This window comes from Falco naumanni, chromosome 18 (assembly GCF_017639655.2).
Source record: "Falco naumanni isolate bFalNau1 chromosome 18, bFalNau1.pat, whole genome shotgun sequence".
Classification (NCBI taxonomy): domain Eukaryota; kingdom Metazoa; phylum Chordata; class Aves; order Falconiformes; family Falconidae; genus Falco; species Falco naumanni.
The window spans coordinates 3,378,093-3,394,183 of record NC_054071.1 but is presented as its reverse complement, the minus strand read 5'-3'; the positions used below and the strand labels follow the sequence as shown (position 1 = coordinate 3,394,183).

Sequence of the window (16,091 nt, the reverse complement as noted above, 5' to 3'; positions counted from 1 at the left end):
TGCTAATCCCCTTGTTTAATCCACCAGCAACCTGACATGCTAACAGTCAAGATTAACTCCCGAATGGTTAGACATGCAGCTGTTGGTGGCGGGGACGGTGGAGCAGAACAAGACGAGGACGTCCCCATGCGCTTTTTGGGCTCCTACGCGCTCCCAGCAGCAGGGGAGGGGGGCACATAGGAGCAGCGTGGAGAGAGGGTTTTTGGTTTTCAGGATCGAGTTCCTCCGTGACGAGCAGTTTTCACCAGGCTGGAATTTCCCCTGGTACAGAAAGGGAGGCTCCAGCTGTCCCGGGAAAGGTCACCTCAGGGCCTGACTTGCTTCCAGGCTCTGGCAGAGCTACCATGCGACAGCAAGATTTTTAGATGTGCCTGGGAAGCAAAATTCAGGCCCCCATCCCCCATGATGCCACCGGCCTCATCCTGCTGCTGCTTCAGCCAGCCGGTGTCCACGCAGGGCCAGAGCTACAGGGGCAGGATGGAGCCAGCCCCCCCCAGGGCAGGACCCCCAGCCCAGGGGAACTGGGATCCAGCCAGGGCATCGCTTTGAGACAGGTGCCCCAAGGATCCTGCTCCAGCTGCTCTGCGCCCTCCTTGCTGCAGACCTGCACCTGACTTGGAGTTTCAATTTGTCTGACTTGATCTCCAAGCCCTCGGTTCTTATTATTCCTCTCTCAGTTAAAGAGCCCTTTAATACCCAGCGGTTTTCTCCCTGGGAAGGTACTTGCACACTGTAATCAAGTCACATCTCAGGCTACTTTTCCATAAGCTAAACAGATTGAGCTAGAAGTCTCTGCTAGACACCCAACCTCAGGAAAGGGCCAACGTGAGGTGCTGCCAAGCAGCCTGGAGCTTTCAGCTCTTCAGCTGGTGCATTGGAAGGTGAATTGTTGCTTTCTGATGCACAGATGAGAAATGAAATGGGCTGTATGAAAATAAGTTGTTGTGCTGCCCTTGCTTTGGTCCGTGAGCACACACGGCTGCCGGAGGCACGAGGGGTGCTGGGTCCTGGGGCTGTGCCCATCTCCACACCAAGTCCTGGCTTGGAAGCCTGCGGGAAGCTGGTGGAAAACAGAGCAGGTGGAAAACACCTTCGCCGCACTTTCGCCAACAAAACTTGCCGCAGCAGCTGTTTGCTGCTGTCTCCACATACAGGCAGGGAGTTATGACGGCCGGGAATGTAAGTGCTTTGGGGAGCTGAGATAAGCAAAGATGCTCCAAGCCGCAGGCTTAAATCCAGAGGTTATTGACAAGGGATGTGTCAGTGCACAAGATCCAGGCCAGCAGCCCGGCTACTGAAAGGGCAATTGGAGTGAAGTGGGGCTTCAGGCTTGTTTAATCCCAGGACAAGCCTGCCCGGCACTGCCTGAAGGGTCAGGTACATCTGTCTCCATCCGTGGGGGCACGGCCACGCTGTGCTGCAGGGAGGAGGGAGCGGGGTGGCACAGGGCAGGGTGCAGCCCCCTCGGGGGGGGACCCGGGCTGTGCAAGGAGTGGGGGGAGTAGGGGGCCCCCCAGCTGGGGGTCTGACCCACAGCAGGAGGAAGAGCGGTGCCAAGAGAAGACACTGTGCTGGGGGCGAGCCTGCCGGGAGTGGGCTGGGGCTGCGCTCGGGCAGCTCCACGACACACAGACCTGGTCAAACATGGACTTTCAGCCTCCCTGAGCCCCTGGGGCTCCAAAGCCAGTTTATCAGCACACGCCAGACCTGATCGATGCGGGAGTGACCTGAATGGCTGATCAGAGGGGAGCAGCCACTGCCTCTGCCCTGGGCTGAGGGATGCAGCGACAGCGCGCACTTGGAGAAGGCTGCCCGTGGCAGCCAGGGTGGATTAATGGGGGTCACAGGGATGCACAGACCCACACCCTCACACAGGCTGGCCTGGCCATGAGCAGCCTGGGGACTCAGCCACACGAGTCTGGCTCTGAAGGACGCTGGCTCTGAAGGACGCTGGCCAAGGTCGCAGCACTGAGAGCTGCAGCTCAGCTGCTCCCTGCCGCCAGACCCAAGGTGACCGAGCCCCCGGGAAGGAGAAGCCAGATGGGGCTGGCGTTAAAGCAGGGATGCAGAGGGAGGAACAAGCAGAGGCTGGATGCAGACCCATTTGCAAAAACCCACAGAGTCCCACAGAGTGCTGTTGTCCTGGCCCTGTACCCCACAGGGTCAGGCTCAAAAATGGGCAAGTTTGGGTCAATATTGCAGAAATTCTGGTTTGGGGCACCAAAGCGGACAGCCAGGTCCATCTAGGCTGGTGAGAGGTCGCACCACCCAGTGCTGCAGGCACCCACCGAGTTCACGCACAGCCTGGATTCTCCCAGCACAAACCAGGGCAATTTGAGCTTAGCAAAACGCTCTGGGGTCCCTGCAGGAGGGATCCGGCCTGGGGAGAGGTAAGAGAAGCCATCCCAGCCCGCAGAGAGCTACAAATAACTCAAACGGCCTCATTACCCAGTTTTTGATGAACAAGAGTTTGGTTGGATGTTTTCCCCGGGGGATAATCACCTGAAACTGGGCTACGCCTCATTAGGGCAGAAGATGCTGCTCCAAAGCCAGGCAGGAGCGGCAGGGGGCTCCCAGCCCAGGGTCCCCTCCGGCAGCATCCCCAGCCCCGGGCCTGGAGGCTGGTGACCCCTCGCCTGCAGTCCCCGCTGCGAGCCGCCCCTCGCCCGCCGCGGGAGCTCCTGGCGCCCACCGGGAGCACGGAGGGACCGCGAACCCCCCCGCCCCGAGCCACCGCGTTGCTTACCGGAGCGGGAGACCCCCGGGCTGGCACCCACACGCGTGGCCGGGTCCCGCGGGGAGGGGGGCACGCACGGAGCGGCGGGTGCGAGCGCCGCAGCCCCCCGCCCGGCACGGGCTGAGCATCCCCCCGCCGGCGGGCGGCCCCCTCGGGGCCCGCTGCCCCGCGCCCCCCCGCCCGGGGCTCCCCGGGCATCGCCCGTTGCCCGCAGCCGGGCCGGGGCTTCCCTCTAGCGACCGGCGGCGGGAGAGCACGGCGGGGCCGGGGCTGCAGCACCCCCGCCGGGCCGCGGGGACGCCGAGCCCCCCGCCCCGACCCCCCCGGCCCCGAGCTCTGGGGGCCCCGCCGCTCCCTCAGCATCCCCAGCTCGAAGGGGTCCGGCGAGCCCAGCGCGCCCGGGGTGGCCCCAGCTGAGCCCCGCGGGGACCCCCCAGCTGCCGGGGCAGGGACCCCCGGGCATTTCGGCCAAGGTCAAACCCACCCGCAGCTCCATGCGAGTCCTGCAGGACTGAGCCGCCCCGGAGGCGCTCTCATTCTGCGCCCCAGGGAGGTTTGGTCTCGGGTGGGTCCGCTGTCTGCAGCCACTTGGGGCACCCACAGGTGCCTCCCCGGGGACCCCTGCGCTGCCAGCGCGGTGGGCGGTGGGGTCTGGCTCTCCCGCAGGCAATGCGGGGGTCGGGCTGGGTGCAAGGGCTGTCCCAGACGGAGCCCACCGGCTCTCACAAGAAGTGAAGCTGCCGACACTTCCCCCAGCCCCAGCGCACACCCGTTTTTAATAGAGGGACATCGGGACAACAAGCGGACCAGAGGCTGCCGGAGAAACGCTGGGCCATGTCCTGAGCCCCTGTGAAATGGCTGGTTCTCCTGGCAGGGTTGTGGAGACACCCCCCGTGCCCCACAGTGCTGGAGGGCAGGAGGGGGAACGCAGCGCCATGGGGAGCAGCTGCCAGCAGGGAAAGATTCCCAGTGCTTTCCCATCCCAGTGTCTCATCCTTCCTGCATGGGTGCAGCAAAGCCTCCTCCTGCAGCTGCAGCTGTAGCAAGGGATGTGCTGCAGCAGATCAGTCCAGCGAGGAACAAGGGAGCACTGACTGCATGAGCCTGGAGGGAAGGTCCCATGCTGAGGGCGATGGGAAGGGTCCTGCTATCCCAGAAAGTGGGCTGGGAATAGTCGTCTTCTGAGCAGAGTCTGTGCTACAAGAGCTGGCCGTGGATGCTAGAGCAGTACTCCACATAGTCAAACTCCTTGACGGGGAATGTCACACTGCTCCACTTCTTGTACTTCTTCTTCTCAGCCGGCGTCTCCACCACGAAGTTTTTGATGGAGAGGATGGGCAGCTTCACCTGCCGGTAGATCATCTCCATTCCCCACTCCTGTGTGGGCAGGGAGGGGACAGTCATGCAGCCTGCAGCGCAGCATCCCCAGGCTGCAGGGCCACACAGCCCCGGGATGGAGGCAGCTCCTTGCTGCCAGGTCACATCCCCTTCGGAGACAGCTGCCCATGTCCACATCCTGCATGTGCAGCAGGCACGTCACACGGGCACGTGTCGAAGGGACATACAGCTCCATCCCTCAACCAGGAGCTGGGGAACAAGGCACAGCCCCTCCTGTCCCTCCAGTTCCAACTGGGCTGCAGCCACGGGGGGGTTGCCACACTCACCTGGCTGCACTCACTGCACATGATGCGACAGCCGGGCTCCCAGTCTTTGAAAGCCCGCTGGAACTGTATTTTCCCAGAGGAAACTCTGTAATACAACCTGCAAGGAACGAAAAGACACTCTAAGGACAATGGTCCAGGGGACAGAAATAGGGCAGCGCATGTGCTCCCATAGTCACAAAGTCCACAAAGCCCCCACGATCTCCCTGGACCACTGTCCCCAAGAAAAAGCTGGCAGCAAGCTGCTGCCACCCCCTGCCCGTCCTGGGGGGAAAGTGGGGCAGCTCATGCAAGCGATGCCTGCCAGCTGGTCTGCACCCGCTCGCCCCCGCCAGCGCCCAGCTCCTACCCGAAGTTGGGGTTGATGTTAACGTGGTGCATGCCCTCCACGGTGCGGATGTCGCTGCCGCGGCACACTGCCGTGTTGCAGTTGACGCAGTAGAGGTAAACAGCGTCGGGGTCGTGCAGCTGCCTCCTCTCACTGATCCTGGCTTCCTTCATTAGCCAGCTGGCAACAGCAATTTGCTGCAGCTCGCTGATCTGCAGAGGGCCCGGAGGGGGAGGACAGGGGTCAGGGCAGGGCTACGGGCACAGACAGATGGCAGGCATGGCAAGACACACAGCCACACAGAGATGCACCGTCCCAGAGAGTGCAAGCTGCGTGGCAGGACAGACAGGACAGGGTGGGCACACGCTGCCCCGTGCACCTGATGCTACCCCCTCCCAGGAGCCGGTGCTGCTCCAAGGGGAGAGCAGGCAGCCAAAACCAGGGCGCAGAAGGCAGTGCCCAAGCATCAGATGCGGGCAGCAGCTGCCTGGCCCTCCTGGTGCCCAGGGCAGCACCCAGCGCTCACCTTGAGGCGGTACTCCTGCTCAGGCATGGCTTGCACTGCTCTGATGGCCCTCTCCATGAGCTCCACGAGGTCCTCGTTGAGCAGCTCACGGAAGACCTCTCTGCTGTTGGCTTTGGCGAGGACGGAGTAGACGCTGTTCTTGGCACGGGCACGGCCCCGGGCCTGCAGCAGAAGTGCCAAATGCTGCAGTCAGCAGAGGAGGGACATGGCTGGCCCCCCCTGCCTCCCCACACCACCCTGTGGGGATGGATCCACCCTGTGCACTCCTCCGTGCCTTGCCAAGGAGATGCTCTGCCAGGGGCTGGGTTCACCCCCAGGGAGCTGCCAGCAGCTGTGGGATGCGACTGTGTCCCATCCTTGTGGCTTTGGGGCATCTGGGCAGAGTGGCCAGAGGGAGCCCAGGCAGGTACCTGCATCATGGCGATCTCATTGGTCATCAGCCCATAGCGAACCACGATGTTGCACTCAGGGATATCCAGGCCCTCCTCGGCCACGCTGGTGGAGAAGAGCAGGTTGAGGGCTCCCTTGCGGAACAGCTCGATCACATCCTGCTGCTCGTTCTGGGGGAAGAGGAGGGAGATGCTTCAGCAGCTGCACAGGGCTCCGAGCCCCGGGGCAGCACCCACAAAGCGTGCGGAGAAGGGTCGGTCCAGCTCCATCCCACCCTCCACTCACCTGCGTCATGTGCCTGGTCTGGTTGCTGTAGCCGGCGCCGGTGAGGACAGCGGCCCTGATGTGCTGCCCGCAGAGCGCGGCCGTGTCCTGCAGCCAGCTGAGCAGGCTGTGGGCGCTCTGCCGGGTCTTGGTGAAGACAATGCCGCGAGAAGTTCCCAGGGGTTGGAAATGTTCCTGCAGGATCTCCTCCAGCTTGCCCAGCCTGGGGTTCTCATAGCGCTGGTCCCCAGCGAGCGCCCGCAGGGTCGCCCTGTTCTCTGTGCAGGCAAGCGGGGTGTCATGGGGGCCCCCCACCCTCTGAATGCAGCCAGCACCGACCCCCCCGCCCAGGCCCCTCTGTTACCCTCAAACAGTGCGGTGAGGAACTGTTCGGTGGGGTCCTTGGTGTCCCTCTCGGTGGCATAGAACTGCTGGAGGCACTGGAAGGCGTCGATCATCCGCACCGTGTCGTTGATCAGCAACGCGTCGTTGTACTTGCGCAAGTGCAGCGCACACACCCGCATCTTGCGACAAAAGGTCTCGGCGCCTGGCAAGGGCCGGGTGTGCCATGGTCACGGCATGTCCCCGTGGCTGCCAGCTCTGCCCTGCTGCACCCGCCCTGCCGCCTCCTCACCTCTCTTCTCCAGCTCCACGATGTGCTGCTCGTAAATCTGTGTGCCAAAGTTCTGAGGCAGGCCAGGCATCTCCATGTACTGCTGGATCTGCTCCATCATCTCCTTCAGCTGCTCGCCAAAGGGGTCCTGGGAGCAGAGAGGGGCTCAGGACCCGAGGAACTGGAAACACTGTTCTGCATGGTCTCGGAGGCACAGCCCAGAGTGCCTGGGCTGGGGTTGGGGGCTTGTTTGCATGGCAGCACCCAGATGGTTATTGGATCCCTCTGCACCAAAGCTCTGGATCAATCAATTCCTCGCACTGGCATGAGCTAAGCAGACAGGGGGACGCAGCCCCCCAGCTCAGCAGGGCTTGGGGGTCTCGTCTTCCAGCCCCTACAGCTGCCCTCACCTGCGCTCTCTCTTGGCACAGGTCATACTGCTTCATGGGCTGGGGGACGTGGCTCTGCAGGTGCTGCGCCTCCTCCTGCACCGACGCGATTTTCTTGACGTCCAGGTTAGCGCAGATCTGAGGGCGAGACCCCACCCCACTTCCAGGTGACACGGTGCTCGCTGGCAGCCCCGTAAATTTGGGGACATCTGCCCTGGGCCACCCAGCTTACCAACACCCACCCTGAGGAACACCCTGCTACACCCAGGGGAAGCTGTGCCAGGTCGCTGTGCCCTGTCTTGGCACAGGATGGGGGGCACAGGACCCACCTGCAGGATGTGCTCTACAGCCCCCTCAAAGGAGGTTGCCCCCCCGGTGCCAGGGGATGCCGTCAGTCCCAGGACCTGTGGCAGATCCTGCTGCCCACTGAGCTTGCGCTGGAGATAATTCAGCATGATTTTGTTGTAGACGGCTTCCTTCTGCGTGTGGTGACACTCGTCTATCACCAGCAGTGAGAAATCTGCACCGGGTGAGAGAGGGGAGCGAGGTGAGCCCCCCAGCCCAGCCCAGCCCAGCCGTGGGGAGAGCATCGCCTGGGGTCCTGTGCCCACCTGTCAGCTCCACGTGCATGTCCTCCTCCTCGCTGACCAGCGCGTTGTGCAGGATCTGGGCCGTGCAGATGACAACATCGCTCTGCTTCACCATGCAGGCGAAGAAGGACTTCTGGCTGCTGTCCCCACTGATGGCCGTCACCCTGAAGGTGTCCTGCAGCGCATGGAACTCCTTCTTGGCGTGCTGGTCCACCAGATGCACCTGAGCCCAAGAGACCCCCCCTGCTCAGCACCAGCCCAGCACCACAACCCAGTGATCCCCAGGGCAGGGTTGGGGGGCACCTTGTTGACCAGCACGGCCACCCTGCCGCCCACCCGGCTCTCCAGGTGCTGCTGGCAGACGTAGACGGCGGCGCGGGTCTTGCCGGCACCCGTGGGCAGCCAGATGATGGTGTTGCAGCCCCCAAGGGCCGGGGCCACCGCTTCCAGCTGGTACCCCCGCAGCTCCATCCCTGCCGGCCCCAGCTGGGAAACGAAACTGGGGGCGGCGCATCCCGCTGGAGCCCCAGCCAGGGGGGGCCCCGCCGGCCGCGCTGCCAGCCCGAGCCCAGCCGCTCGTGAACCCCCCTCCGGGAGCCCCAGCCACGGGCAGAAACCGAAACAGAAACCGGGGAGCTCCCCCAGCCGCCCCACTGCAGCACTCCCCAACCCCGCTTCCCAGCCCCCCCAGTTCAGCCCAGTACGCCCAGCCCAGGGGCTCTCCGCATGCTCCCCGCTCCGAGCTGCTCCTGTCCCTCGCCCTTGCCTCAAACATCCCCCACAACCCAGGCTGCAGGGCCAGACTCCAGGACACAGCTAGGTCTGCACAAGGACATTTATTTAAAAAAAAAAAAAAAAAAAAAGACAACGTACAACAAAAAAAAAAAAAAACAACACGACCCAGAAAACAAACAAAACCAACAGTCAAGTGGAATGGGTGGCAGAGATGTGTGGAGGGGGCTGGTCCCACCCCAGTGAGCCACAGAGCATCACCAGTGCCCACCCAGTGATGACAGCAGGGGGAGGATGGGACAAGGCAGCAAGGGACCAAGCGAGAGTGGGGGACAAACCAATGCTGGGGCCAGGCGCTCCCCAGGCCAGCACCCAAGGGGTATGGCAACACGGCCCACGAGGCGCAAGGAGAGGGCAGGGGGGGGAAGGTGGGCAAGAGCCATCCCTGCACCCCAGTGCAGAGGCTGGCTACCGGCTGGGGCAGAGCAGGGGGTGCAGGGGCCACCACAGCGCCAGGCACCCCACAGCCCCAGCAGCCAGGGCTGCCAGCACCCCCCCAACCCCTGGCCACGCAAGGGGCAGGCCTGGCTGGCAGCAGGAGCAGGCAGAGCTGCCCTCGGGGGGAGGGAAGAGCTGATAGAGGCAGCAGGAGCTGGGGGGTGCAAGGGCAGAGCACCCCCTCCCAAGCAGGACCCTGGACGACAAGCAGCATCCCTGCCCCCAGCCCGGGGCGGGCAGGGCTGAGCCCTGCCGTACATTCAATACGAGGGGCAGAAGCTGCCTGTGCGTGGACGGGAGAAGAAAACCAAAGCACTTGTGTGCCCCTGCCCCATCACCGAGAGCCAGGGCAGAAGGCACGACCCTGGGGAGGAGAGAAGCACTGGTGCTGGGCAGGGTGGGGGTCCCAGCCCCCTGGGAGAGGCAGGAACGCAACGCGGCCCCTGCCCTGGGCAGATCCTGATGAGGTGGCTCCAGCCCCGCTGCTTACAGCCCCCAGGACAGACAGCCAACAGCTCGGGGATAAGAGCACCAGGCACCCCCCAGCCCCCTCGCCCCCCCAGAAGGAAGGGCCAGCTCCCCCAGGCTGCTCAGCAGCAATAACCCCTCCAGCAGCCCCTGCCCATGCAGCAGGGCTGGGTCCCACAGGCAGCCCCGTCCCTCCCGTGGGGGGGCTGGTGGCCAAGGCGGGTCCAGGCCAGCTCCCCTACTTGTCGATGAGCCCCCCCTCCTTGAGCTTGAAGTAGAAGAACTTCTCCAGGGTGTTGGCACACTTGCAGTAGTCGCTGTCGGGCGGGTTGTACTCGCGGCAGTTGGTGATGATGCGCTGCAGGTCGGCGATGAACAGCTTCTTGGTGACGTAGTAGCGGTTCTTCAGGCGCTCTGTCATGGTCTTCAGGTCTGGGGGTGGGGAAGGGTCAGGTTCCCCAAGCCTCTGCACCCCCCCAGCCATGGAACTGGACACCAAGGGTCCTGGCTCGTCCCTCTCTCCTGGACTGCCCCAGGGTTCCCAGCACCCCATCATCCCAACCATGACTCTCCAGCAGACCCTGTGATGGCGGGTGGTGGGGAGGGGTGTCTTCAGCCCTCTCCCCACCATCCTGCCCCGGGGGCCTGGGCACAACCACCTACCGATGGGGAAGCGGATGATTTCGTAGTAATCCGGCGCCTCCGACTTCTTCACGGGCTCCATGAAGGGCCACGCGCTGGGGTGGGTCTGGGGAGAGGGTGGGGGGCCGGTTACAGGAGCAAGCACACGCAGCACCTGCCTGCACCAGCACCGAGGAGTCCTGCTCCCCCTGCGCCTGGGTCACCCCCCTGCCCCCCCAAGGGCAGAGCCCAGGACAGCCTGGCCCAGGGGAAGCAGCTCCGAGAGCTGTCAGGGGGGATGGGCACCGCAGAGCAGAGGGTCCCCTCCTGCCCGCACCTTGATCTGGGCCAGGAGGTTCTTCAGGGTGTTGTAGAGCTGGTCCGGGTCCTTCAGCTCTTTTCTGCAGGACAAAACCATCAGCCCAAGGGTGGGCAGCCTCTCCCCATCCCCACCTCCCCATCCCAGACCAGGAGTGAGGAGCAGCCTGAGCCGAGCCCCATCCATCCCACCACGCAGCACTCACCCCTTCTCCTTCCCCAGTGGTTTCCATCCCGTTTCTCCTAGAAGGCAAGCATCAACATCACCACAGCTGCCCCAGGCCCGCGGGCAAGGGAGGACGGAGCCCTCCTGCCTGCCAGCCCCTCCCCAGCAGAAGCCGGGGGGACTCACGGATGCCGGGGACGCTCTCGATGGGGATCTGCCGCACGCCCTCCTTGAAGCAGGTCAGGCCGGGATAGACCTTGCGGATCTGCGCTTGCTTCCTCTCTATCAGCTTCTTGATGATCTGCAGTGGGAAGGGGGGGTTGGAAGCAGGGAGGTGAGCAGGGACTGCAGGATGCTCCGGACCCCTCCCCTGCCTTCGGGGGGCAGCCGGCAGGGGCCAGAGCAGGCAGAGCACCCCCCCACCCACCCACTGTACCTCCTTCTGCTTCTTGATGATGTGGGAGAGCTCAGTGTAGGGGATGCGGGGGTTCAGCTCACACTCCATCAGGGTCGCCCCCTCGTAGTCCTTGATATAGCCCAGGTAGCGGCTCTTGGGGACCTTGATGTCCTTGGAAAAGCCCTAGGAGGGAGGGGGCAGGTGGGAGGGGGCTGACAGGCGGGGGGGGGGCGAGAGGAGCTGCCCCGGAGGAAGGAGCCCACCTGCTTCTTGAAGTAGCCGATGGCGTACTCATCTGCGTAGGTGAGGAAGTAGAGGATGTTGTGCTTGATGTGGTACTCCTTCAGGTGGTTCATCAGGTGCGTCCCGTAGCCCTGGGGAAGCCACCGTGAGACAGGGACCCCCCCCCCCAACGCCCCCCAGGCAGCCCAAGTCGGGACACGTGACCCCCTCCCACCCACTGACACAGGCAGCTGCTCGGGGCCGGCCAGCGCTGAGTGGGTCCGGCTACCCAAGGGGCTGGGACACCCCTGGGTCCTCCCAGCTACAGCGAGACCATCCTGCCCCCCAGAGCCCCCACCCACCACCCCGCAGCCACGGTGCTGGGCTGCCAGGGACCCCCACGGCCATGACCACCACCCACCTCCCCACACTCTCACCTTCACTTGCTCGTTGGACGTGACGGCACAGAAGACTATCTCCGTGAAGCCCTGGGTGGGGAACATGCGGAAGCAGATCCCCCCGATCACTCGGCCGTCCTTGATCAGTGCCAGGGTCTTGTGCTTTCTGCCAGAAGCATGGCCAAGGGTGAGAGGGGAGCCCCCCCCCACCGTGTCCCCATCCCCCATGCCCCCCAGCCACGCACGGGTCAAAGACAAGGCGAGTGATGTACTCCTTGGGCATGCGTGGTAGCTGGTGTGAGAAGACGTTCTGCAAGCCCACCAGCCACATCAGGATCTTCTTGTTGGACTTCTGTGAGAGCGAGTTGCCGATGACATGGAACTCGATGATGCCGCGGCGCTCCTCCAGCCGAGCCGTCTCATCCCGCGCCGCGTTTGCCGACAGCAGGCTGGTCTGGGGCGGGGAGTGCAGGGGGTTTGACTGGCACATACCCACCGTGGGGGAAGCCCAGCCAGGGGCACGTGAGGAAAGCAGCTCTGCGGGCCCTGGAAAGCACCGATGCCACCTCAGCATCCCCCACCCCATACCTCGGGGCCCAGCATGGCAGCAGGGTCCGTGATGGTCAGCATCACCTCGTTCACCAGCTCCATGGGGATGTCTCCCATGACACGGATCCGCTTGGCATCTTCCAGTGTCAGGCTCTCGGGCAGCTTCCGCTTCTCCCCTGAGGAGCACAGCAGCACATCCAGCACCGGGAGGGACCAAGGGAGGTCCCAGTTTCCCCAGTGCCAGGCTCACACCGGCCCTACCTGGCAGGGGCTCTGGGGTGCTGGCATCCATGCTCGCAGCAGAGCTGCTGTTGCTGAGCTTCTTGCTGAAGAGTGGAGTGCTGGGCACTGTAACGGTGCTGACCGCGGCTGGAAGAGACCAGGGGTGCCCGTGACTGCCAGGAAGCGGCTCATCACGCTGCGACAGCCCAGCCACCAGCCAAGGCTCACCCACACCTCAGTCCTTCACCCTACAGCTCCCTGAAAGCTGGGGGGTGCTGCTCCCTGAGATACCTGGGCGAGACACCAGCTGGGCACCCTCTGCGGCTGGCACGGTGAAATCAGCCTCCCAGATCGGAGAGTTCTCGCCATAGATCTCCTCCTCCAGCATGGACAGGAACCTGGCAGGGGGCAGCACAGCAGCCACACTCGGTGGGCGAGTGCCCCGAGGGAGTAGAGCCTCCCCAGTGATGCAGCTATCCCCGCACTGGGTACCTACTTGGGGAAGTGGGTGAGAATCAGCGTCCGCTTCTCCGGCACCAGCTTGTCCTTCTCCACCCGGAACTTCTCCAGCAGCTGCCGGCGGGTGACCGTAAAGATGGACTTGAGGAGGCTGCGCCCAAAGACGTGGGTGGTCTCGTAGCGGGGAAGGCTGTCACAGCTCTGCGGAACATGGCAGTAGCACAGCCACCTAGGAGATAAGGATGCACTCCAGTATCAGGGCTGGGACCAGCAACCCCAGAGCATCCGCATCCCACCTGGGACAACACTGCTGGAAGCAGAGAGGAAGAGGGCAAGCACGGGGGCGTCACGGCTGATGTTATTTGGAAGCAGTCTCCCCAGCTGACATCTGCTCTCATAACAAACCAGCAACCCAGGAGAGGTGGGGAGAGAAGACCCTGGGAGTCAGGGTCAGCCCGGTGCAGGGGCAGGCAGACCCCCATGCTGTCTGGCTCAGACCCCCTCCCACTCTCACCTTGTGTAGTTGACCTTGTAGGTGGCCACATCATCGTTCTGCGAGCGCTGCCGGAACTGGGACGGTGTCTCCAGCTTCCAGTAGTTGAGGCAGAGCAGGAACATCTTGGAGAGCTCGTACATGGTTTGCCGCTCCTTGGGTGGCAAGTGGCTGAACTTGTACTGGACGAAGTTCAGGACTCCCTGGGGAGAGGAAGGGGCAGTGGAGGGGCACCTGACCCTTCAGCGCTGCCCCTCAAAGGGGGAGGGGGCCATACAAGAGCAGCAAAACACAGGACAAGTCAGCAGCCTCACCTGTTCGATGTTTGGTTTCTCGAAGGGGGGGCTCCCCAGGGACCCCTCGACCACAGGCTGGCTCATCTGCAGGATGCACTTCCGCAGGAGCTGCGAGACACCGTCGGACACGGTTACTGGAGTCCCAAGGACCAGGCACACAGCGAGGACCAGGTTACTGGAGTCCCGTAACCAGGCACACAGCGAGCGGTGGAGGCTGCAGAGGGCAGCCGTGGGGCTGCGCTCATTTACACAGCCAGGAAGGTGCCGGTGTCCACCTCAGCCTGTTCCTTCCCTGGAAACCTTCCTCCCAGGGGAATTCGAGGCCGGGAGAGCAGTCGCTCCCAGGACAGGGTAAGTGTTCCAGCTCCCTGGCTGGGCCGGTGGGCTGGCTGCCAGCGGAGCAGACAGAGGACGAGCAGTGGGACAGCAGCCCCTGCTCTGCAGCATCGCGGCGCAGAGAGACGTGCCCAGCCCCAGACGCACCTTGAACAGGTAGAAATACACCTGCTTGGTGTCCGTGTCCTCCTCCTTGTGCACCGACATAAAGAGGTTTTCCACATCCACCACCATGCCCAGCAGCCGGTTGATCTCCTCCTCCGAGACGTTCTCCAGGTGGGACACATGGTCCGCTGCAGCAGAGAGACAACCACACCACAGTGAGACTGGAGGGGTCAGCATCACCACCCCTCCCTAGGGGAGGGGGGTTCCTGGGGCAAGGGGCAGTGGTCCCAGGTGCCCCATGGTGGTGTTACCCAGCGCATGGCTGCAGCTCCGGCAGGGCTCGCTCAGGTTGGTCACCGGCTGCTGCAGGTCCATACGGGGGGCAGTGGGAGGGTTGGGGTTCTTCCAGCCGTTGCACTTGCAGGCGTCATTGGCCTGGGATGAGGGATGGCAGAGGCCGTCACACAGCGGCCCACGCATTGCCTCATGCCAAGGCTGCCACCTTCTCTGGCCAAACAATTCCCCCCACGAGTCACCTCTGCCTGTCCCACCCATCCCAGTTTATCCATCCCAGCTTTCCCCAGCACCCATCCTGCATATACCTGCACCCTAACACTCTCACAGTTCCCCTGCATGCAGCCCCAGGATTCTGCAGCCCAGGCTCATGGATGTCCTTGCATCTCCCTTACACAACGCAGCACTCCTCCTGCACCCCCACCCATGCACAGCCTAGCATCTCCTTCCTGCACCCCCTGCACATCCTCGCACCCCACTCCTGCATCCCCCCACCCATGCACATCCTCGCACCCCACTCCTGCATCCCCCCACCCATGCACATCCTCGCACCCCACTCCTGCATCCCCCCACCCATGCACATCCTCGCACCTATGCACATCCTCGCACCCCACTCCTGCATCCCCTCACCCATGCACATCCATGCACCCCCCCACCGCCCACTCCTGCACCCTCACCCATGCACATGCTTGCACCCCCCTCCTGCGCCCTGCTCCTGCACCCCTCCACCAATGCCCACCCTCGTACCTCCCTCCTGCACCCGCACTCATACACAGCCTTGCACACTCCTCCTGCACCCCTGCCCATGCACCCACACCCACGCACATCCTTGTACCCCCCGCACCCCGCACCTCGCCCATGCAGGGCCCGGTGCCCCCAGCCCACCTTGCAGGCCGAGAAGACCCCCAGCTTCTCCAGCTTCTTGCCGCGGGGGAACCCGCGCACCTGCGCCTTGCGCTGGCTCGCCCGCTGCTGCTGGCTCAGCCCGGGCCGCGCCGGGTCGCTGGTCCCCGCTCCCCCCGCCGCCGCCCCCGCCGCTCCGCTCCCCGCCCCGCCGCTCCCCGCCGCCGCCGCCCCCGGAGCCGGCGGGGGCCGCCCGGGCTGCGCGGCCTCCGGCTCCGCCATGCCGGGCCCGGCGTGCGCCCCGCGCTCACTGCGCCTGCGCGCCAGGCACGCCGGGATCGGTAGTCCGTAGCGGCGGGGGGGTGGGTCCGGTGCTCCCGGGGCCGGATCTAGCCGCCTGCAGCCCCGAGCGGGAGCGGAACTCCCACCGAGGCTGCGGGCGGCGTGAACCCGCCACGGAGAGATCGAGGTCCGGGCTCAACGGGGACCAACCACCCCGAGAGCCCCTCGCGGGGCCGTGCCGGCGGCGCGGGGCCATCGCTGCCTAGAGAAGTTCCCCCCTCCGGTACCGCAACCGGTACCGTGCCCGGTTCGGCAGTGCTCGACGCGGAGAGGCGCGCCTCTCCGCCGCAGCCTCTGCCAAATATGGCGCGAGGCCCCGCCTTTTTCACCAAATATGGCGTGAAGCCACGCCCAGTCCGGCACGCCCACCTCCGCTATCTATGTGCTGTGGGCCCGCCCCCTCCTGCCCACTTATGGGAGGCCACGCCCACTTGCCGCCGAAGGGCCGCGAAGGAGAGCGCAGCGCCTGGAAGGTGCGAGCAATGGAGGGGGCGGCACGGCACGGCGCGGCACGGGTACCGCACGGGAGTGTGCCAGCACCGTCCCGAAAATGGGTGTCTGGGGGCCAAAGGCTGCCTCGGGGGCTCGGGGCCCCCTCAGGGGGATGCTGGGGGTCCCCTCGGGGGGATGCTCGGTGCCCCCCCGGGGGGATGCTCAGCGCAGTGCATGTGCTGCAGCCCCTCAGCCAACCTCCTCTGCCACGGCTGGGCTGGGGGAGCTGCCAGGGACCTGCCCCCTGCCAGCACAGCCCGGCTCCCCGGGCTGCCATCGTCCTGCAGGGGCACAGCCAGCAGCATGGCAAGCACAGGGGGCCAGGCGAGACCAGCAAACACA

The 16,091-nt window shown here is 64.5% G+C and overlaps 2 protein-coding genes across 3 annotated transcripts; both read right to left on the bottom strand.

Annotated features, from left to right (window-relative positions):
- Nucleotides 1-3,494: 3,494 nt before the first annotated feature.
- DHX58 (DExH-box helicase 58) lies at nt 3,495-8,016 on the bottom strand. Of its 2 annotated transcripts, none has more exons than XM_040617119.1 (12): nt 7,802-8,016; nt 7,520-7,721; nt 7,238-7,428; nt 6,930-7,046; nt 6,541-6,667; nt 6,271-6,453; nt 5,928-6,184; nt 5,663-5,812; nt 5,253-5,414; nt 4,748-4,980; nt 4,402-4,498; nt 3,495-4,114 (listed from the first exon to the last, which is right to left on the bottom strand). In XM_040617119.1, exons 1-12 carry the CDS (start codon nt 7,967-7,969, stop codon nt 3,935-3,937), a joined length of 2,067 nt encoding a protein of 688 aa, XP_040473053.1. In that variant the 5' UTR covers nt 7,970-8,016; the 3' UTR covers nt 3,495-3,934. The 2 variants fall into 2 exon arrangements, with proteins under 2 accessions (XP_040473053.1, XP_040473054.1); XM_040617120.1 differs by having other exon boundaries at nt 4,748-4,938; nt 7,802-8,015.
- A 328-nt stretch (nt 8,017-8,344) lies between these two features.
- KAT2A (lysine acetyltransferase 2A) lies at nt 8,345-15,538 on the bottom strand. Its single transcript, XM_040617115.1, has 18 exons — nt 14,958-15,538; nt 14,090-14,213; nt 13,821-13,966; nt 13,356-13,445; nt 13,063-13,244; nt 12,586-12,777; nt 12,381-12,487; nt 12,129-12,236; nt 11,907-12,043; nt 11,564-11,772; nt 11,358-11,484; nt 10,962-11,072; nt 10,738-10,881; nt 10,488-10,602; nt 10,342-10,378; nt 10,155-10,218; nt 9,860-9,944; nt 8,345-9,628 (listed from the first exon to the last, which is right to left on the bottom strand). Exons 1-18 carry the CDS (start codon nt 15,195-15,197, stop codon nt 9,435-9,437), a joined length of 2,412 nt encoding a protein of 803 aa, XP_040473049.1. The 5' UTR covers nt 15,198-15,538; the 3' UTR covers nt 8,345-9,434.
- Nucleotides 15,539-16,091: the final 553 nt, after the last annotated feature.